Source organism: Lolium rigidum, chromosome 2, assembly GCF_022539505.1.
Source record: "Lolium rigidum isolate FL_2022 chromosome 2, APGP_CSIRO_Lrig_0.1, whole genome shotgun sequence".
NCBI classification, from domain to species: domain Eukaryota; kingdom Viridiplantae; phylum Streptophyta; class Magnoliopsida; order Poales; family Poaceae; genus Lolium; species Lolium rigidum.
In genome coordinates, this window is record NC_061509.1 from 152145690 (window position 1) to 152169104 (window position 23415).

The window sequence follows — 23415 nt, forward strand, 5'->3', positions numbered from 1 at the left end:
GGGGTCAGATAGGCTCCATACAAATCTGCTCGCCGACCCCCTACAGCTTGCAAAAATGACTTTGCCAGACGCCGTATGGTGAGGCCGAGTAGAGATGCTCTAAAGGACAGAACAATCCCACGGTAGAATATTCATCCACGAAAAAACTTTCCCTTATGAAGGTTTGGCAGGATTCAATAGGCAGGAAGACCATCATGGCATTTCAAACACTATTCTCCTATTGGGACACATCAACACTATTCTCCGTTGTACACAGGCTTCCTCTTCTCAGCGAATGCAGCTAGGCCCTCGAGGCGATCTCGCGTGTGCAGCAGCTGGTCGTAGCATTCCCCTTCGACAGCCAGCGCAGAGCCCATGTCTGATACCCCCATCCCTTGATCGATGGCCTTCTTGGCCATTTTTATGCCCAGAGGGCCCTGCAGAAACAACTGAGTTCAGAACAGCTACAATGATGGACTTGTACATTGCCATGTGTGCCATGTCATACAAAATTGCTCAACAGAACTCTAAAGTCTGAACTCATGAACAATTTTATGCTCATCCTTTTGGGCTTCATAAGTTCATATAATAACCCGATGCTATGAGAACACCGATTTTTTTTTTAGTAGTATATATGTCAGAAGTGGGAATGGTTCTTACTTTCTTTGTTATCTCACGAGCGACTTCAAGAGCTTTGTTGTAGGCCTCCCCAGCTGGAACGCAGTAGTTTGCTAGTCCTGCCGGTGCAGATATACGTTTAAGTGCTCCTTGAAGAACCGATGATAGTGGGAGAAAAATGCGATAATGCTAGTGTTACCCATCATGACAGCTTCAGCGGCGTCGCATCTACGACCTGTGAATATCAGTTCCTTTGCTCTGGACCTTCCGATAATCCTTGGAAGGCGCTGCGTGCCGCCGGCTCTGTATATTAAAAGCAAAGGGAGGTTATCTGCTGAAGAACATTTTTGTTCGGTAAAAGGAGTTTTGTTGACCCAGTAAGTGGAATAAAGGAATAAACCAACAAGAGTTCATCCCTGGTCTCTGCATAGCATGATGCACACAACCCATCAGCAGAAGAACATACTCTAGCTAGTTTTGGAGGAAGGTTTCTGTATGGTGTGGTAGAAAGAAAGCAGATGTACTTACCACAATTAAAAGCACGCAACATGCAAATTTCATTACAATTACAGTGTCAACTTGCATTCCACAAGGAAATGAATTTTTTTTTTGAAAGGCAAAAGATTTGCCTTAATTCATTAAATAAGGAGAAGTCATAGAACAAAGTTTTAGGATTACAACTACAACGAGACAAAAGCCTACTCTCCCGCAATCAAAAGACCCAAATGCATGTTTCGCACCGGCAACTACCCAAGTTCTAGCTTCCAACTTAATTCTATCGAAGATGATGGTTGGCATAGTGCTCTTGTTCTTGAAGGTTCTCGCATTCCTCTCATTCCAAATCTCCCAAGCGACGAGCATAAGGAGAGAGGCCATAGCCTTCCTTCTTCCGTCATGAGTAAGAACCATGGAAGTCCACCAATGTTCCACACTATCGAAGTCATGCCAAGAGGCGGGGTCAAAGTCTTGGATGTGAAGCCAATCCGTAATCATAGTCCAAATACGGATGGATAGGCGGCATTTGAAGATAAGGTGGGCCGCCGATTCGTCATGGCAACGACAAAGGGGGCAAATCCTCCCATTAGGCCACCCGCGTCTCTCGAGACGGTCTGCCGTCCAAACCCGGTTTTGAATGATGAGCCAAGAGAAAAACTTGCATTTTGGTGGTGCCCAAGCCTTCCAAACGACCAACTCCATGGAAGAGCGGATGGTACCGGCGAATTGAGCCTTGTAGGCCGACGAGCAAGAGTAAGTCCCATTCGCGGTGAGCTTCCAAACAATAGAGTCCGGCACACCGTCTTGGAGAGCAATATGCGAGGGCCCTACGCCTCCGTTGGCCATGGCTTGCTTGGACTTCCCCGGACAAGCCTTGGGTTGGAATGGAGAACCCTTGCAACAAGGAGGACTTGGAGCTTTTCAGCTCCTTGACCAAAGTTACCATTGGTGATGGAAATAAGGCTAGCTTCTGGGATGATCCGTGGGCCGATGGCTTATGCCCCAAGTGCTTTGCGCCTTCCATTTATGCTATCTCTAAGACGAAATCTTGGAACGTGCGGAAGTCTATCAACAATGATGCTTGGATCCTCCATCTTGACATTTCCGCGGGCCTTTCGGTCCAAAACCTCCATGAGTTTACCTTGCTTTGGCAACAAGGAAATGAATTTGGTGCATGTGCTGCCTTGTCACTAAAATAGCAATGGTAAGGTGTCACTTGGATGTTATTATGGATTCTCCAGTTAGTTTGAATTATTCCAGTGTACATGTAAGTGCGCAAAAGAAAATAAAAATCATGAATCCTCATTAGAAGCTGATTCCAAGTCACAGAGGATGCATGACTCATCTTTCTGAATTCGAATAGGATTAGATGAGTCTTACTCTCCGCAGCAGAGCACAAACCATTCCAAGGCGAAAATATGCCATTTTTCCAAGGCATCTCGATAACTTCTCAAACAATTTACTTACGAAAGTAGAGCACTGGGTTGGTTGCGTACCCAGGAATAATAGCAAGGCCTGTCTCTGGCAGACCAAGGGTTGCATTTTCTCCTGCAAACCACAAGGACGGTATTCATTAAAAATTTCAAAACACTGGAGAAAGCTTGTGTTCATAAGATGGAAAATTTCAGTGAACTGAAACAAGAGCAGCACCACATATAAGCATATCACATGACAGAGCAAGTTCTAGCCCGCCACCCAAAGCCGCTCCTTCAATGACAGCAATTGTTGGAATGGGGAGTGCCTGTTCAAACAAGCTGCATGATATAAGAACAATTTACACATATAGAACAACCAATGATAAATGTTAAGAGAAACAAATATTCATCATTTGAATATAAATCTATTTCGAGAATAAAAAAAATCATTTGAATATAATTTACACAATGAAATGATTAATAATTACTTATGTCATCGATATACAATTATCGATTCGATATGGATGCAGAAGGGCATGCTCCAGGTACAAACCTCAACGTACGAGAATGTAGACCTTAACGAATTAGTATATTCTTGAACTTGCGAAGAACTCATGAGCCTCCTTTCCTGAGAAAAATAAATGCTCTCAGATCTTGACTGTGTGCATTATGCGCAAGACCTGCATGAAGAAGTAGTACAAACTACAGAATTCGAGTCTTCACATGGTTTCAACATTCACCTGAAATTGGCCCTACAGCAAAGGCCAAGGTTGATGTTTGAAATATTGGGCAAGTAACAGTGTCCTAGTTTAATACTAGTAGCAGATAGGTAAAACAAATCGGTTGAGAAATCAATATCGGCTGTCCTGTACGAAGATGAAATTTTAGTAACTACAAGGACCATGCTCACGATGCTTTTATTTATGCATCTGATAACCCACAGCTACTCATGTTTAAGCCACACTCTCGTTAGTGGTTGACCCCACTCCTTCATGTCCTTTCTAGCAAGATCTTCTTTCTTGTCTCCAAAACTTAGATATTGCTTTCCATACAGTCGCAGCCATTAGTCTTTCTTTTTGATAACCCACTTTACTAGAGCATCTTCGATTTATTTGCAACATTTTTTTTTTGTGCAGTGAATTCCACTTTTCCACACCAAGAAGTTCACCGGTCCTTTTCCCCCAAAAACTTTGCACGAGGTCTGCTAAATCTTATCATCCGGAATTAGCACATGCACCTCAGCTGTTCTATCATGTATCATACTGAAGCATGTACCATAGTCCTGTGACCCTGTCTGAAATGTCCGGTTAACAAGCCAAGCAGAGTAAAAATAGACCTTGAGATCGGCGCCCGCGCAGAAAATTCCTGGCACGGAGCTCGCGACCAGGACGACCTTGGCCGTCGCGTCGGCCTCGATCTTCCCGATCGCGCCCCGTAGCCTCCTCATGAGCTCCCAGTTGATGGCGTTCTTTACCTCTGGCCGCTCCAGCGTCAGCTCCACGATCCCTGCTCCCCACAACAATTTGGGACCGCCGATATGGGGGATTTCAGATCAATTGTCACAGGAGATGTCACAGAGGGGGTGAGTGGGTTTAATAGAAGCGGTGAGGTGAGTGGGTTTGCGATCACGGACCGGAGTCGGGTGCCGAGAGCTTCTTCAGGCGCACGGGCTCCGGCTGGGCGAGGATTTGGAGCTCGCGAACGGGGAGGAAACGGTGAGCAGGAGCCGCTGAAGCGTGGCGGCCGGCGTGGTGGCCGGCGACGGCGGCGAGGAGGAGGCCCCGCGAGGTGCGCATTCTGGAAGGGAGCCGACGCGAGCTGAAAGGTGGAGTGGGATCTTGGACAGTGACGCTCGCAGTGCTGTCTTCGAGAGTGTGTGCCGTCAGTCAAGCCCTTTTGGGAAAGGAAAACGTGATTCTGGTAAGCCTGGAGCAAGAAAAACATGGCATCCCGCATCCCCTGGCCGTGAGCGTCATCGCTTTTCTTTCGCCATTCATTTTGCAATTTAATTTTGGTCACCACTTACTTCTCAGGCGCGTACTTATTTGCTGAAAATGACACCAAGCGACGCACTTTGCAAGTTTATATCACATTTTTATTGTCACGTGCGAGCAAAAGTGGCGAGTTTCTATACCAGTGGAGATGATTTTCTGAGACACTTGAAAAAAAAAATATACTGAAGAAACACCACTACATTGGGATTGGGTTGTACTGTGTTTCGCAAAAGAGGATAAAAAGGGAGGTTAGGAATCGTCCACCCAAAAAAGCTCCAACACGGATTTCACTTTCCCAATGAAACATTCAGGCAAATCATGTGAAACACAATCCAACATATATACGGAAGATCCTAGTCGACAATCACCATTCTCCTCGTTCATGGTTGACCATGTGACAAGTTGTACTTGTACATGGCGCGACAACACGGTCTAGCGTAGATGGCTTGACAATTTTGTTAAACTAGAACGATACCCCGCGCGTTGCAGTGGGTATCTCTTTAAAAAATATAATAAAACACATAAAACTTGATTTATAGAATATGCAATATTTAGTTGGTCATAATAGCTGAGACACTAAATTTAATAGCCATGAAATGGATAAGTATTTGAAAATTTCAAGATTGTTATATTTTAGAGGTGTACTTGATTGATTTAAATAAGGTGAAATCAACCGACTGTAGAACCAAATGATATGGGTGGCTTGCATGAAAAATGCATGCAAATTGCGGCATTACGTTTTTAAAAATATCCTGTATGGTTACATATATAAGAGCTCATAATTAACACTAGATTTAATTCGCAAAGAGTTTATTTGGTTGGCAAAATTATTTGGTGTTCAAGTTGCACATGACTTAACTATGTAATGATATAGCATGAGGGTGCGATACTCAATCGAGCGGCAAATAAAAAAGAATGGTATTGTTAGTTTAATGGTTAAAATAGATAATCTAAATATCTTGCATGTAGAGATAGATAATAAATAAGATTACTATTAATGGGATGAGGTGGACAAATGATTGACTAAGGAAGTAGATGATGTGGATAGTTTGCATGTTGAGATAGACAAATATTAATTGCACTTAGTGAGGTTTTGTTTTATAAAAAGTATAGATAATGCCAATATTTGTAGACTACTGGTTTTATTGAGTTATATCTGAAGTGATTTTTCATAGGAAATGCTTGAAAACCACGTGTAGGATTTAAGGTTGTATGCCATGAAGATAAGCACATGCTTTGACTTTTGGCATCAAAATCAGTTTATTTCACTAGTAGAAAACAGGACTTATGTTTGGAGCTTTAGCACCGGTAGTACTACGAACCCAGATTAAAGGGTGCATTAGCACCGGTTGTGCTACGAATCCAGACTAAAGGGTGCATTAGCACCGATTCAAGCGGCCAAGACTAAAGGGTGTCATGAACTGGTGCTAAAGGATTGGCGTCAACCGCGTGGCCTTTAGCACCGGTTCGTGGCACGAACCGGTGTAAAAGGCATTTTTTTGCTCCCAAGGCATCCCACCTCCCCTTGGATCATCTTTTTTAGCTTTGTAAAATACAAAAAAAAATGATAAAAATTTAAAAAATAAAATCTTTTGAAATTTCTATATGTCACGGACCTACTATTAGGGGAAATTTTTAAAAAAGTAACTTTCTGCAAAAAAAAATTGAAAAAGGTAAAATGGCATTAACTTTTGCATATGACATCTGAAAAAATGTATAATATATCAGAATGATCGTGGGAGAAAGTTACATCCGAATTCATCGGGTTGTACCCAGTTAGCCTATTTTTAGATTATCAAAATTCCAAATGGAAATATGAAAGCAGGAAGATTTTAGTTTTTGCCAGAAATTCAGGATTTTATATTTTTTATATTTTTTATTTTTTAAAATTAATAATTCCTTACTGCATAAAGATTACTATTACTTAACTATAAAGGTTAGCCGATTTTTAGATTTACAATTTTTCAGGCATTTGCAAAAAATAATTATACTTTGAAAAAATTAAAAATTTATTGTTTTGTTTATTTAAGATTATTATTAATCATTAATTTTGTTTATTAAAAAAATTATTTGGAATTCAAACAATAAAGAATGTGATATCGTGACCAACATGTTAATAGGATTGATATGTTACTAGTATCAATAACATGCGCGCGAAGCACTTGGAAGTGGCATGGGAAGGAACTCAGAAGTTAAGCATGCTAATGCTGGAATAATGGGAGGATGGGTAACCGAGCGGGAAGTTTGACCACGAGTAAGTAATTTGATTAACTGTAACTTGTCAGATAACTAAAATACTAGAAATTCTGAAAAAATAAAAAAAATAGGGAGTGGCAAATAATTAGAAAAAAATTCTGTCGCGGCAACGTTTTGGGGCATTTTCCTGTTGCGGCAGACCCTTTAGCACCGGTGCTAAAGGTCCTCCCGCCCGGGCGCTCGGTAGCCGCCACGTGGTGTCCCTTTAGCACCGGTTCGCAACACAACCGGTGCTAAAGGGGGGAGCTTTAGCTCCGATTGCGTTGCACTGGTTGGACAACCGGTGCAAAAGGCCCGTATGAACCGGTGCTAATGCCCTGTTTTCTACTAGTGTTTGAAGAGATGAATATGATAGGATCAATAAGAGTAAAGCAATGAAGAAGGAGGTATTGTGTAAAACTCAAAGGTAGGAATGCTCTTACTTATGTGTTAAGCAACAGAGGATCAAAATCTTGAGAGAATGAAGCGAAGAGAAACATTCAAGATATGGCTTCAAGTCAAGATCATGATGCACTCATATGTTGACCAATGGTAGATCAAGACTTGAAGCATGCAATCAAATGAAAATTAAGTAAAGAGTGAAGTGAATATAGAGGTTGATCAAGTGGAAGTCAAAGAATTAGATTATAGAAGATCAACACTAGCACAAGGGGTTCCTCCAAATCTTATAGTTCAACCATTGTTGTTTACAAGCTTAAAGGACTAAGGCGGGAATTGAAGAAATGGCACATGAGTCTGGCTAGGCTTAAAAGTCTGATTCAAAATTGTAATAAGGTAATTCTCATCTTGGACACACTGGAAGAAGAGAGAACTTTGTATCGGCTAGAGTTTAATTTTAGGCAAGTGGTGAAGTTTCATTTGGAGGAGTTGTTGGCAGCTGAATGCAATTACTAGAAAAAGAGATGCACAATAAGATGGATTAAGCAAGGAGAAGATAATACTAAATTTTTCCATGCAATGGCAACTGAAATATTTAAGAGGAACTCTATTAGTGTGTTGCAGGATGAAGATGAGAATGAGATATCTGATCACCAAGCTATGGCTGCTCTCCTATGGACAAAATATAAGAATAGAATGGGGAAATCTGATGGAATATCAATGTAGTTTGATTTACCAAGTTTAATTAAGAGAGTGGATGGATTGGATGAGCTAACAGTACCATTCCAAGAGAAGGAGATGGATGATGTGATTAAGGAAATGCCTATGGACAGAACCCTGGTCCATATGGATTCAATGGGTTGGTTTTCAAGAAATGTTGGCATATTATCAAGAAGGATTTTTGTAAGTTAGCTGCTAATTTTCATAATGAGACAGTTAAGTTGCAAAACATCAATTGTTCTTTCATTACATTGGTTCCAAAAAAGCTAGTATCAATAATTGTGAATTATTTCAGGCCCATATCTCTGACTAATGTGTATGTAAGTTCCTGACAAAGTTAGCTGCTAATCGTTTGCAATCGAGGATTTAGACTGTTTGCACAAGAACCAGTATGATTTCCTTCGGAATAGGTCAATATAGGACTGTCTTGCGTGGTCTTTTGAATATCTCTATCTTTATCATAGTTCTAAAAAGTCGATAATCATCTTGAAGCTGGATTTTGCAAAGGCTTTCGATACTATTGAGCACAGAGCAATTATTCAAGTGATGAAGCATAAAGGTTTTAATGATAAATGGATCAATTGGGCAAGAGCAATTCTTTCTACTGGTACCTCCTCTATTTTGCTCAATGGAATTCCGGAGAAACAATTTGAATGTAAACGAGGAGTTAGGCAAGGGGACCCAATTTCTCCTTTTTTTAAAAAAAATCCTTTTTGGCTCGGATCTGCTGCAATCTGCAGTTAATGAGCTTGTGCACTTGGACAATCTTTGTAGACCAATTGAGACCAATGACATGGATTTTCCAATAATCCAATATGTTGATGATACACTGCTTGTGCTTCCAGCTGATGAGGATTAGTTGATGGCCTTAAAGGAGGTGCTCCATAAGTTCTCTAAATCAACTGGGATTCGAATAAATTTTGACAAGTCTCTAATGATATCTATCAATGTGGAAGAAGACAGAACTAAGTATCTGCCAAAGATCTTTGGTTGTCAGTTGGGTATGATGCCGTTTACTTATCTCGGATTGCCATTGGGAACTACCGGGCCAACGATTACTGAGCTATGTCCGTTGGTGTGTAGATTAGAGAGGAAGTTATCGTCCAGTTCATGCTTTCTCTCACAAGGAGCTCGGCTGCAATTGATCAATTCTGCATTAGCCTCTATGCCTCTCCATTTTTTGTGTTCACTACAAATTCTTGTTGGTCTTACAGTGCAACTTGACATAATTTTAAGGCGGTGCCTATGGAGAGATAAAGACGGTGAACCGAAGCAATCTTTAGCTGCATGGGAAATGGTTTGCAAACCAAAATACAATGGGGGCTTGGGTATTGTCAATTTCCAAAAGCAAAATGCAGTTCTACTTATCAAGTTCCTGGATAAATTTTATAATAAGTGTGATGTTCCTTGGGTGCAACTCATTTGGAGTGCTCACTATGATGGTAGAGTGCCACATGCTGAGATTTTATGTGGATATTTCTGGTGGAGAGATGTGTTGAAACAAGTTGATAATTTCAGAGTTGTAGCGAAGGTTAACCTGGGAAGAGGAGACACCTTTATGTTCTGGAATGATCATTGGTCCCTAAATGGTAGCTCAGTTACAAATAAAACTAGATATCCTAGATTGTGTTCATTTGCTCTTGATGAGAATATCATGGCTGTTGAAGTGTATGGCATTGGAGATTTGTATGATCTATTCTATAGACCTTTATCACAGCCAGCTTTTCAGGAATTGCAAGAGTTGCAAATGGTTATGGTGCAAAACCCTGTTTCCAACAATAATGATGTTTGGACATACTGTTGGGGTGAGAAGTATGCTGCGGCGAAATTCTATAAGAAAATTCACAGTCACATTAAAGTTCCAAATATCTTTAAGTGGATCTCGAAGTCTAGTTGTGTCATGAAGACAAAAGTTTTTGCCTCGCTTTTTTCAGTGGATCGGTCAAATACCAGAGACTTGATTCAGCGAAGGCATTGGAATGTCTCTGATTTTTTTCATTGTGAACTGTGCCCTCTCCATATGCACGAGGATAGGATCCATCTGTTCTTTGAGTGTGACTTTAGTGCTCGTGTTTGGAATTATCTACTGATTGAATGGTTGCCTCATGATGAATTACACAAGGTTGTGGGTTATGCGCGAAGGCTTTTGCTAAGCCATTTTTTATGGAGGTTCTAATGTTAGCATGGTGGAATATATGGCTCATCAGGAATGGCAAAATATTTAGAGATGAAAAGCCTACCTTTGCAAGGTGGAAGGCTAAGTTTATTCATGATATTAACCTGGTACAGTATAGGATCAAGGCAAAATATAAGAATGGCTTGTTAGATTGGATTAAGTCTCTGTCTTAGAGTCTTAGTTCTTAAAATAGGTAGGCTTTATGTTTTTCCCCTTTTTTTACATAAGCTATTGTTTTGTTATTTGGAATAAAATTGGTTGTTGTGGGGCTATTGCTTCACAGTGGTGGGTCAAAAAAAAAACACTCTAGCACATGATGGAGTATTGTGTGAGATCAAGTAACCTCATGGTATGGTAAGCAATTGGAAATTCCTTTTGTAAACTAACCATTATCTATGTGCTTGGTCTTTCTTTATGGCGTCTTAGGTATCTTTCTATGAGCTTGCATCAAAAGGAGATTTCAGATGATGGTTGTGATCAAGGTTGAGAAGTGCAAATTTAAGATGGGCATCTTGAAGGGATAATATGCTTAATTTTTTTTATCTGTTTGGTGATTGTGAACACATGAAGTTATTCTTACATGAAGCTTTCCCGTAGTGGATTATAGAGGAGCAAATTGTGGATGTTGACCGAGCAACAATGATCAAGTGAGGTGTTCCATCTTGAGGCAAGCATAGAGCACCGTAATCAAACTTAACCGTAATGGAAAAGGCAAAGGTATGACCTTGATATGTTCTTAGTTTTACGTTTTCAGGGTGCTTGGTTTGGGATCAGATTATAGGTTCGATATATGTGCTATCAATAGATGGTTTTGGGTGACTAGTTTGATCACATCGTTTGAAAATAGCTCAAACCTTTACATTCTTGGGATACTCATGTTCAACTAATATTTCACTTTTTTTGTCAGGACATAGAGTTTGTTATTATCTTCAAAACAAGCCCATGTTCATACAAAATGGAGTACATGTTAAAAGGATATCACATTTTTGGTGTTGAAGGTTTTACCAATCTCTTAATTTGCAGAAAGTTCAAATCTTTAAATTTGTGAAACTATCCTCCTTTTTAATCTTTGGTGTTTATTTGATTGAGGAGCTAGATCTTGTTGTTCGATTTCTAACAAGCCCAAGTACACCAAAATAGTAATTTTATGCAAAATATATCACTTTTTCGTATTCATTCCGGTGCTATTTTCGAGGGGTCGAACAACGTGACCTCATGCGTCGTGATGGGTAGTGTTTTGTGTAGTTTGACTGCAGCATGTGTCCCACCGTACTATGTTTAAGTTTGAATATTATGTGTAGTTTAAATAATTAAAATATGCAATGATCAGATATCGAAGCTTGCATGTGTTAGGTGCCCTATTTTGCATCACCTGCTATAACAGAGATGCCATGTTTAACATCATCTGCAATGATGGATTTTTTTTGGTGGTGCATGCTTTGTTGTCGCTTTCTATCACTTTGTTGATAAATATTTCCTCTGTTTCAAATTAGTTAGCTCAGTTTTCAGTCCATTGCTATATATCGCTTCGCTCTAATAAAAACCTAGTTGTTTCTTTCCAAGAAATAGAAAAGGCTCAATTAAAAAAATAGATGCAGACAGTTTTTCAGTTTCCTTTCAAAGAAATCAATGATTTCGGTGGCATTCATTCAGAGGGAAGCATATACCTTTGGGGAAAAAAAATGTTGCTTGGATTGCAAGGTGCTCGCAATCAGGAACCTTGAACTTTCCACAGTAAGAGCCAAGAACTAGTGGTAGTAGTAGTATATGAGTTTAGATGGATCAGAGCCATTCATAAGATATTAAATATTTCGATTATGTCGATGACTGATGGTGATAGTAAAAAGTCGACGTTAACGTTGTTAGTACTACATGGGTTGAAAAAATCTTCCCTCTCTAGGAGGGAATCGGTCTGTCTCACACGCACGCACTTGTCAAAATACAGGGACCCGGTCACCCTCGAGTGGCAAAATGACACGATGCGATGAGGAGGTGAAGTGGTGAACAAAACATTGTGGTCAAAACACTCAAGCTTTCGCTTGTTCAATTATAGTCATGCTTCCATGATTTTCTTCCTGTACATGCATCGAAACAGAAAAAAATCGAATAGATATTTTTTTCTCGAACCGACGCCCGCGACTAACCAAAGAATTTCTTGTCCAAAAATTTACTGCGCGATGATTTCGTTCATCATGACGGGCTGGCGACGGCGCAGTTACCATACGCCATGCTCCGGCCGACATCGGCCGGCGCGGCGGGGTCGACGCCGAGGTCCCTGGCGCGCTTGACGTACTCCTTCTTGACGTTGCCCCTCTGCAGCTGCAGCAGGCGTATGACGCTGCGGCGGGCGTCGTACCGGAAGGGGCTCCCCGTCGCCGTGAAGCCGTCGATGAGGTGGAGGTAGGCCTCCAGGTCGTGGCGGCTGGCCGGGCCGACGTCGGGGCGCAGGCACGGCGAGTTCTTGCTGTCGATGCGCAGCTCCGCGCCGGCGTGCTGGTAATGCTCCCTGCTGAGCGGCAGCCGCGGCGCCACCCCGGGGACCTTGGTGACCATGTCGCCGGCGTTGACGATGCGCAGGACGTTGACCTTGCCGGTGGCCTTGAGCTTCTCGACGAACGCGGCGTTGCCCACCTTGGGCCCGCCGAAGGAGACGACGGCGACCTGCGGGGCGTCGGGGATGGTGGTGGCGATCTCGTCGGCCACGAGCAGCGCCAGCGCGCCGCCGAGGCTGTGGCCGACGACCGTGATGCTGAGCTCCTCGCCCTTGTACTTCTCCATGAGGCGCCGCACCTCGTCCATGACGTCCTCCGACAGGCTCCTCACCTTCTCCCCGGCCGTCTTGTAGAGGCTCCGGAACCCGCGGGCCACCTTGGGCTGTTCCGCTCCGGCGTGGGTGGTGGAGGCGGTCTCTCCGTCGTCGAGGGGCACGAGCGTGGCGCGCAGGTTCTCAGCCCACTCGGGGCAGGTGATGGTGCCGCGCAGCACGATGGCGATGTCGCGGCGGCCCATGCGCTGGACCTCCCGCTCGGACTCGCAGACGGCGACGTAGCCGATCCAGTTGGACTGCTGCGTGAGCCACTCGGGCGTGTTGGGGCGCCTGGCCCAGGTCGGCATGGAGAGCGCGGCGGTGGCGAAGAGGCTGCGGGTGGGGCGGTAGGAGCGGTCCGGGAGCATGAGTCCCCGGTGCCTGGCCGAGGCGGTGGGCAGCGACTGGAAGGCCTGGTACGCGGCCTGCACGAAGTCGCCGTAGCGGAGCAGCTCGCGGCGGAGGTCGGAGTCGAGCGGGTCGAGGAGCCCCGCCCAGCCGCCCTCGCCGTGGAGGGCGCGCCAGCGCGGGCCGATGGTGCTCCGCGGGGACGCGCGCGGGGAGTCGGCCGACAGCAGCTGCTGCATGTGCATGAGGCTGCGCGGGGACATGTGCTCGTCGGCGGCCGTGCGCGCCCGCATCCCGGGCATGGGCACGAAGAAGGACAGGTTGAGCGCGTTGAGCAGCCCGTGCCGGACGTTGAGCGGCTCCTGGTCGCGGCTCCCGGCCTGCGCTTCCTTGCTCGCCGCGTGGGCGTGGCTGCCCGTCGGCCTCGGCACCGTCGGCGGCTTCCCGAGTACCCGGTCAAGGTTTGCGATGTGAGTCCTCACGCCATCCGTGGGGGAGGCGGAGGACCCGCTGGGTTGGCCCGCCGCGCGGAGCGCCTGCGAGTTGGGGTTGAGCGGCGACTGCTCGCGGCGAGGCGCCGTGGTGCGCGCCGGAGAGGCGTGGCGCTGCGCGACGTGCACCGCCGCTGTGGCGGTCCCCGTCACGGCCGCGGCGATTGACATCGGCGTGCTCGTCTGTAGGTTGTTGTTAAGGTAGCAGCAAATCACAGAAGCGAAGAGATTTACCAGCTGCTCGCACGTAAGCCTGTGATCGGAGCTAAGGTAGATGGTATGAAGGTGATGACGGACACACCAGTGGCTGGGTGTGGGCGGGGCTATATATCGGGACGGGGAAGAAGAGTGGAGCGACCGGAGGCGAAGGGTCAATTATGAAATTGATGAATGCGCGCAGAGTGGTTGGTTGCAAGTTGCCATGCGCTTTGTTTGACGTTGCGATTGCACGAGACACGGTCGCGGCTGCGCTATGGTGGATTACGTATGCAGCTCAGCAGTCCATTAGCGCGTGCGGTAAAGAGCTGAGCCGAGTGCCGGATTTTACGTGCGTGCGGAATTGTCTGTTTTTCTAGTTTTCTTTTACAACTGTCTCTTGTTTAGATCAACTGTCTATTTTTTTACAACTGTCTATTTTTTTAGTGGATAGAAGGCGATAACGTCAAGAACCGATGAACTGATGCTTTGTGGTTAGGTTCGTTGCGGTGAAACCAGCCCACTCAGATTTAAGTTCCAAGCTTGGCAACAATAACTGATATGATAAGTTATCCCAATATCTATCTTGTGGCTGACCACAAATAAGTCTTACAACGTGCTCACTTATCCACTCGCATCATCCTCGCTGGCCATCGCCTCTCCCCATCTATTCCCCATCCTCGTCTAGCACGTTTACGCTTTGCTGCTCTCCTCCGCGCTTCTCCCTAGCTCTCGCGCTCGCCGCCTTCTCGGCCTCGCCGCTCCCGCCGCTGTGCCGCACCAGGCGCCGCCGCACGTCGAGGTACAGGGTGAGGGCGAACCTCCACGGGCTGGACTCCGGGGGTCTCCACGTGACGCCCACCCACCGCCGCCGTCTCGCCCTCGCTGCTCCAGCCGCTGCACCGAACCGAGTGCAACCGCGCTTCGGGTGCAGGGTGAGGGCGAGCCTCTCCACGGGATCCGTCGGGGCGCTCTTCGCGGGCGGCCGCTGCAGCCGTCTCAACCTCTGCCCCCGGCGCTGTATCGCATCGGGTGCCACCGGGCGTCGGGTTCCAGGGTGGGGGCGAGCCTCCAAGGGCTGCACACCGTCGAGGGCCTCCAGGCAGCGCTCGAGCGCGCGGTGGCGGCGCTCTGCACGCTCGCCGACGCAGAACAGTCGCAAATCCTGATATTCAGAGGGCCAAAGGTATGTTAGGCGGTGGTGGGCTATCTAGTGATTGTGATGAGGAAGTGGCGACTAATATGGGGATCAACTACACAACGAATATTTGGAGGCGTCTGGAGGGGGAGTGTGCAGTTGTTTCGCGCCGCTCTATGGCTCATTGCTGCAAGACATACTGGTGTGTTGCTTTCTTTACTGCTGATGTAGTGTAGAGAAGGCTTGATGCCCAGTTTGCGCTAGTAGTCTGGAGGTCACTAGTGCCCCTTTCTTCCTATTATTCACTTGGAGGAGGTCACTGTCAATCTGTCATAACCGGCTAGGGAAACGAGGACTCACTGCCCAACATGTAAGCTGCCTAATGTTCTTGTTTGATTCAGCTTGATTGTCATTTTTTTGTTGTTGCAATTCTTATAGGGAAGACAGGATGTGTGCATATTCATATGTCTTAGTTTGATTTCATTGTATTAACTACTGATTCAAAGTTAAGAAGGACCATATGCACATGAAAGTAATTTCATCATTTTAATATGCCTGTAGCTGGATGTAACTTTACTATACGAGGCGAAGTAATTCATGTGTGACATGTTTCTTATATATGCAAGTTATGAACAGATCAGTATGTGTGTTATTATATCAAGTTTAGCTCTTGGCAAGGCGTGATCTAGTTTCTTACTTTCCGTTGGTTTTGTCCAACTTCTGGAAGTAATTTAGTCCAATTTTGGCCAGCTTCTGGAAGTAACCAATTTAAATGTTATTTTTACTAACTTTTGGAAGTAACTTAGTGCATCATTCAAATCATCATTACCAACTTCTGGAAGTAAGTAAGAGCCGACAGTCTTCGTTCCCCTTCTCTGTTTCTCCAGAAAAGCGAAGAGGGAGGCGACACTTTTTCCACCATCGACGGCCGGCGAGCCCGGGGGCTCTCCTCTCATCCGTCCGCCGCTGCGGCGACGGGAGGACGGGGGAGCCCCTCGGCTTCGCTTCAGGCCTGTAGATAGGAGTAGGACTAGTCTTCCCAGGGGCGCCGTCGTGGTGGTGGAGGCGGCGTCGAGGGGAAATAAGGTTGCTGCAGCTCGTTCCCCACCTCGGCGGTGTTCTTCAGAGCGGCGCCGGAGAGCTTGCAGCCTTGTAGATCTCGCTGGTCCGGTGGCCTGGCGAGGTAGGGTTTCCCGGGTATGGTCGGCGAGGCGGCTGCGGCGACCATGCCCGAGGATTTTGTCCTCTCGGACTCGTCTCCGTCACGGCGGCGCGTGCTCCTGCGTCGGCCGGGAGTTACTGGAGGTCTGTACAGGAGTCTGCTGTCCGGGGTCGTCTTCTTCGAGGGCGACGACGGCTTTGGCAGATGGATGGTTGGCCTGGAGATGGTTTCAGCGGATGGCGGCAGGCGGCTCTTCTGCGCTTCCTCGACAGCGTCGACGGAAGGCACTGGAGGCGGGCTCCGTGAAGCTCGGGGCGTCCCCCGGCCGACATGCCCCAACGGCAAGGTCCCGCCGCCGGCGGGCCACTATTGAGGCTCTTAAAGCAGAAGTGCTGCGATGGGGCTTCCCGGAGCTGGGCAGTTGGCATCCGCCTCTTTTCTTCTCTCTGGCGGCGCTTCGGCGGCGGCGGAGGTCGGGATCGGCGGTCGACGGTGGTGTGCACAGGACCTCTAAAGGGCTTCGTTGTAATATTTTATTTTTACAGGGGCCTTTGTGCATTTTCTCTGGGACACCTGTCCATCTGGATCTTTCCAGGTTGGGTCCGCGTGTGTGTGCTGTACTCGTGTATGCTTGGCTGAATGAGTGAACACGTGGTCTTTTCTCAAAAAAAAAAAAAACTTCTGGAAGTAACCTAGTCCAAGTAAAAATGTTATGTTTTATTAACTTCTCGAAGTAAATAATCCATTATTCAAATGTTATTCTTACCAACTTGTGGAAGTAAGCTGGTTTAATTTAAAATATTGGTTTTACGAACCTCGGGAAGTAACTTAGTCCATTGTTCAGACCTTATCTTTACCCAACTTCTCGAAGTAACTTAGTTCAGTTTAAAATGTTAGTTTACTAACCTCAGGAAATAACTTAGTTCAACCTAAAATGTTAGTTTACTAACCTCGGGAAGTAACTTAGTTCCATTTAAAATGTTAGTTTACTGACCTCAGGAAGTAACTTAGTGCATTGTTCAAACTTTATTTTTACCAACTTCTAGAAATAATTTAGTCAATTTAAAATGTTACTAATGTTAGAAAGTAACTTAGTCCATTATTCAAATGTTATTTTTATGAACATCTGGAAGTAACTTAGTTCAATTTAAAATTTTAGTTAACTAACCTTAGGAAGTAACTTAGTTCATTATTCAAATGATATTTTACCAACTGGGTACTTTAGTTCCTCTTAATTTTCTTCTCGGAGTCATTTTGGTTGTATGATGGAGAAGTAAGAAGCCACTGGATGTTTCTTTATGCTACAGGATGGAGGAAGGAGGAAGCAAGAAAGAAGTCGATGTTCTTCCTGGGATCAGCTTTATACTTCCAGGGATGATTTTCCTTCCGCAACAGTTCCTTCCTTTTAATTTTTATAATGGATTTTGCTGGTTCTGTACATTTGGTCTTGGACATCAATGTAGGCTTTGGTTCCCTTTTTTTTATGTCAGCAATGAAGAAATCTGGGAAAAAGATGGATGTTGCGACTGTATTTGCATGGTTTGAGGGTTAGATGGGATGCATGTGATTTTTTTCCACCGGGTCCATGGGCTGGAAAGCACATGCCTTTGAGCAAACTGATGGGGTTCGTAGCATAGAAAACAAAAAATTTCCTACCGCAAGACGAATAAAACCAATAGATCTAATCTATGGAAGACCCAAGATCTAATCTACAAGATCGAAGCAACGAGATGGAGATGAGACTAACCCTCGAAGATTCCAAAGCCTACGAGATTAATCTCGTTGTTGATGTAGACGATCGTCCCCGGTGCTGCAATCCGGTAGCACTTCCGTACTCGGTCGCGCGTACGGTGTCGATGAAGCTCCTTCCTCTCCTGTTCCAGCGGGCAGCGGAGGTGTGGTAGATCTCCTCCAAAGTCCAGCAGCACGACGGCGTGGTGGTGGAGGTGGAGGAAGAAAAGCCGCGGGGCTTCGCCTAAGCCGGAGCGGCGTATGGTGGAGGGAGAGGCGGCCAGAGGAAGAGGTAATGGATGGGGGGTGTGGCCGGCCACCCCCTACCCTCTTTATATAGGTGGGGGGTCGGCCTAGGGTTTCCCCTAGGGCCCACCTACCCCTTTGGCCGGCCACATGGGGGGGCAAACTCCTCCCCCAAGTTTTCCCCTTTATCTCCTAATTTAAACCATTTATTTTAGGAGATAGATCTTATCTCTAGATTTAAACCATTTAAACTAGAGATAGATCTTATCTCTAAGGGGGGGGGCGGCCTAGGCCCACATGTCATGGTGGGTAGGACCCACTATGCCATGTGGCGCCTATGTGGCCTCTCCCGGGGTGGTGGGCCCACTGGTGGCCCTCTAGAACCTTCTAGAAGCTCCGGTCAAAATACCGGACTTTTTCCCGAACCCCGGAAATTGACTTCCCATATATGAATCTTATTCTCCGGACAATTCCGGACCTCCTCGTGATGTCCTGGATCCCATCCGAGACTCCGAACTAACTTCGTCTCCATACCATATTCAAATCTACTTATGCGACATTGAACCTTAAGTGCGTCACCCTACGGTTCGCGAACTATGCAGACATGGTCGAGACTCCTCTCCGAGCAATAACCAATAGCGGGATCTGGAGATCCATATTGGCTCCCACATATTCAACGATGACTTAGTGATCGATTGAACCATTTACATACGATGCCAATTCCCTTTGTCACACGATATTCTACTTGTCCGAGGTTTGATCATCGGTATCACCATACCTTGTTCAACCTCGTTACCGACAAGTACTCTTTACTCGTACAACGGTATGTCATCTCTCATGATCCAATCATGTGCTTGCAAGCTATTCAGACGACATTCCACCGAGAGGGCCCAGAGTATATCTATCCGTCATCAGGATGGACAAATCCCACTATTGATCCATATGCCTCAACTCACACTTTCCAAATACTTAATCCCATCTTTATAACCACCCATTTACGCAATGGCGTTTGATGTAATCAAAGTACCCTTCCGGTGTAAGTGATTTACATGATCTCATGGTCGAAGGACTAAGGCAACTATGTATTGAAAACTTATAGCAAAATGAACTTAATGACTTGATCTTATGCTACGCTCATTTGGGTGTGTGTCCATTATATCATTCAACTAATGACATAACCTTGTTATTAATAACATCCAATGTTCATGATCACGAAACCATGATCATCCATTAATCAACAAGCTACTTATACAAGAGGCTTACTAGGGACTCCTTGTTGTTTACATAACACACATGTATCAATGTTTCGGTTAATACAATTATAGCATGGTATGCAAACATTTATCATAAACACAAAGATATTATAATAACCATTTTATTATTGCCTCTTGGGCATATCTCCAACAGTCTCCCACTTGCACTAGAGTCAATAATCTAGATTACATTGTAAGGTACCTAACACCTATAGCATTCTGGTGTTGGTCATGCTTTGCCCTAGGGAGAGCTTTAGTCAACGGATCTGCAACATTCAGATCTGTGTGTACTTTGCAAATCTCTACTTCACCATCTTCGATGTATTCCGAATCGAATGAAAACGCAGCTTGATATGCTTCAGCTTCTTGTGTGACCTTGGTTCCTTTGCATTGGCGATGGCACCCGTGTTGTCACAATAAATGACTAACGGGTCCAACGCACTAGGAACCACACCAAGCTCAACAATGAACCTCTTCATCCATACCGCTTCCGATGAAGCCTCTGAAGCCGCTATATATTCAGATTCTGTTGAAGATTTCGCCACCGTGCACTGCTTGGAACTGCTCCAGCTTACTGCCGCACCATTCAATATAAACACGTACCCAGACTGAGACTTAGAGTCATCAGGATCGGTGTTCCAACTTGCATCGGTGTAACTGGTTACAACGAGCTCTTGGTCACCGCCATAACAAAGAAACATATCCTTAGTTCTTTTCAAGTACTTCAGGATATTCTTGACCGCTGTCCAAGTGTTCCATTCCTGGATCACTTTGATATCTGCTGGTCAAACTAACAACGATGTGCGATATCCGGTCTAGTACACGGCATGGCATACATGAGAGAGCCTCACTGCCGAAGCATAGGGGATCTTGCTCATCCTTTCTCTTTCATCTGCCGTAGCCGGACCTTGAGTCTTACTCAAAACCTTACCTGGCAACATAGGCAAGAACCCTTTCTTGCTTTCATCCATCCTAAACTTCTTTAGAATCTTGTCCAGGTATGTACTCTGCGAAAGGCCTATTAGGCGTCTTGATCTATCTCTATATATCTTGATGCCTAAAATGTACGCTGCTTCACCAAGGTCTTTCATTGAAAAACACTTATTCAAATAACCTTTAACACTGCTTAATAGTTCTATATCATTCCCAATCAATAATATGTCATCTACATATAATATCGGGAATGCTACGGAGCTCCCACTCACTTTCTTGTAAATACGAGGCCTCACCATGAGTCCGTATAAAACCGAAGTCTTTGATCACTCTATCAAAGCGTAGGTTCCAACTCCAGGATGCTTGCTTCAGATCCGTAAATGGAACGCCGAAGCTTGCATACCTTGTCGACATTTTTAGGATCGACAAAACCTTTGGGTTGTACCATATACAACTCTTCCTCAATGTCACCATTAAGGAACGCCGTTTTGACATCCATCTTCCAAATCTCATAATCGAAAAATGCAGCTATTGCTAACAAAATCCTCGCAGACTTTAGCTTCGCTACAGGTGAGAAAGTCTCATCGTAGTCAACTCCTTGAATTTGTCGGAAACCCTTTGCGACAAGTCGAGCTTTATAGACAGTAATATTACCATCAGCATCTGTTTTTCTCTTGAAGATCCCTTTATTCTCAACAGCCTTGCGGCTATCAGGTAAGTCTACCAAAGTCCATACTTGGTTATCATACATGGATCCCATTTCGGATTTCATGGCTTCTTGCCATTTGTTGGAATCTGGGCTCACCATTGCTTCTTCATACGTCGCAGGGTCCTCATCATTGTTGTCCACAATCATGACATTTAGACAGGGATCATACCAATCAGGAGTGGTACGCTCCCTCGTCGATCTGCGAGGTTCAGTAGCTTCCTCGTTCGAAGTTTCATGATCATCATCATTTGCTTCCTCTCCTATCGGCGCAGGTTGTACAGGAACATCTTCCGGTACTGCGCTACTCTGATCAATGAGAGAAGGTTCATTGACCTCGTCGAGTTCTACTTTCCTTCCAGTCACTTCTTTCGTGAGAAACTCCTTCTCAAGAAAGGATCCGTTCTTGGCAACAAAGATTTTGCCTTCGGATCTGTGATAGAAAGTATACCCAATTGTTTCTTTAGGGTATCCTATGAAGACGCATTTCTCCGCTTTGGGTTCTAGCTTGTCGGGTTGTAACTTCTTTACATAAGCTTCGCAACCCCAAACTTTAAGGAACGACAGACTTAGGTTTCTTCCCAAACCATAATTCATACGGTGTCGTTTCAACGGATTTAGATGGTGCCCTATTTAAAGTGAATGCGGCTGTCTCTAATGCATAACCCCAAAACGATAACGGCAAATCAGTAAGAGACATCATAGAACGAACCATATCTAAGAGAGTTCGATTACGACGTTCAGACACACCATTGCGCTGTGGTGTTCTCGGCGGTGTCAATCGTGAAAGTATTCCGCATTTCTTTAAATGCATGCCAAACTCATAACTCAGATATTCGCCTCCGCGATCGAACGCGTGAAACTTAATCTTCTTGTTACGTTGATTTTCTACTTCACTTTGGAATTCCTTAAACTTCTCGAAAGTTTCGGACTTATGTTTCATAAAGTAAATATACCCATATCTACTCAGATCATCCGTGAAGGTTAGAACATAACGATAACCACCGCGCGATGCTACACTCATTGGTCCGCACACATCGGTATGTATGATTTCCAATAAGTCTGTAGCTCGCTCCATTGTACCAGAAAATGGAGTCTTAGTCATTTTTCCCAGTAGACATGCTTCGCATCTATCAAGTGACTCAAAGTCAAGTGACTCAAGAAGTCCATCGGAATGGAGTTTCTTCATGCGCTTCACTCCAATGTGACCAAGACGACGAGTGCCACATATAAGTAGAATTATCATTCAATTTAATTCGCTTAGCATCAATGTTATGAACATGTGTATCTCTACTATCAAGACTTAACAAGAATAAACCATTCATCTCAGGTGCATGGCCATAAAAGACATTACTCATATAAATCGAACAACCATTATTCTCTCGACTTAAACGAATAACCGTCTTGCATTAAACAAGATCCAGATATAATGTTCATGCTCAACGCAGTACCAAATAACAATTATTGAGGTTTAAAACTAATCCCGAAGGTAGATGTAGGGGAGCGTGCCGACGGCGATCACATCGACCTTGGATCCATTTCCAACGCGCATCGTCACCTCGTCCCTCGCCAGGCTTCGTTTATTCCGCAGCTTCTGTTTCGAGTTACAAATGTGAGCAACCGAACCAAGTATCAAATACCCGTGCACTCGCTACGAGAACCGAGTAAGATAGACATCTATAACATGTATATCAAATATACCTTTCTTTTTGATGAGGCCGCTCTTCAGATCAGCCAAGTATTTGGAGCAATTACGCTTCCAGTGCCCCTTCTCCTTGCAGTAATAGCACACAGTATCAGGCTTAGGGCCAGCCTTGGGCTTCTCCGGAGGCGCAACAACTTTCTTGCCACCCTTCTTGAAGTTGCCCTTGTTGTTAGGCTTGCCCTGCTTCTTGAAACTGGTGGTCTTGTTGACCATCAACACTTGGTTCTCTTTCCTTATTTCAACCTCAGCAGATTTCAGCATGGAGAAGAGTTCGGGTAACTCCTTGTTCATGTTCTCGCATGTTGTAGTTCATCACGAAGTTCTTGTAACTAGGTGGCAGTGATTGGAGGACACGATTAATCCCCAACTTGTTGGGAATCACTATCCCCAAGTCACTGAGTTTCTTCGCATGCCCGGACATAGCGAGCATGTGCTCACTGACGGAGCTGCCCTCTTCCATCATGCAACTGAAGAAGTGTTTCGATGCTTCATAGCATTCCACGGCCGCATGAGTTTCAAAAATAGTTTTCAACTCTTTCATCATCTCATACGGGTCGTGGTGCTCAAAACGTTTTTGAAGATCGGCTTCCGGACTGCACAGGATGGCACACTGAACTTGAGAGTACCGAATTTTCCGAGTCTCGTAAACATTCTTTACTTCATCGGATTC

At 45.0% G+C, this 23415-nt stretch overlaps 2 protein-coding genes across 2 annotated transcripts; both read right to left on the reverse strand.

Annotated features, from left to right (window-relative positions):
• Positions 1–236: 236 nt before the first annotated feature.
• Positions 237–4303, reverse strand: LOC124687477 (probable enoyl-CoA hydratase 2, mitochondrial). Its single transcript, XM_047221258.1, has 8 exons — positions 4141–4303; positions 3844–4013; positions 3061–3135; positions 2743–2833; positions 2589–2640; positions 797–900; positions 640–716; positions 237–416 (listed from the first exon to the last, which is right to left on the reverse strand). Exons 1-8 carry the CDS (start codon positions 4301–4303, stop codon positions 237–239), a joined length of 912 nt encoding a protein of 303 aa, XP_047077214.1.
• A 7740-nt stretch (positions 4304–12043) lies between these two features.
• LOC124687478 (phospholipase A1-Ibeta2, chloroplastic-like) lies at positions 12044–14114 on the reverse strand. The gene has a single exon (XM_047221259.1). The coding sequence runs from the start codon at positions 13845–13847 to the stop codon at positions 12222–12224; it is 1626 nt and encodes a 541-aa protein (XP_047077215.1). The 5' UTR covers positions 13848–14114; the 3' UTR covers positions 12044–12221.
• Positions 14115–23415: the final 9301 nt, after the last annotated feature.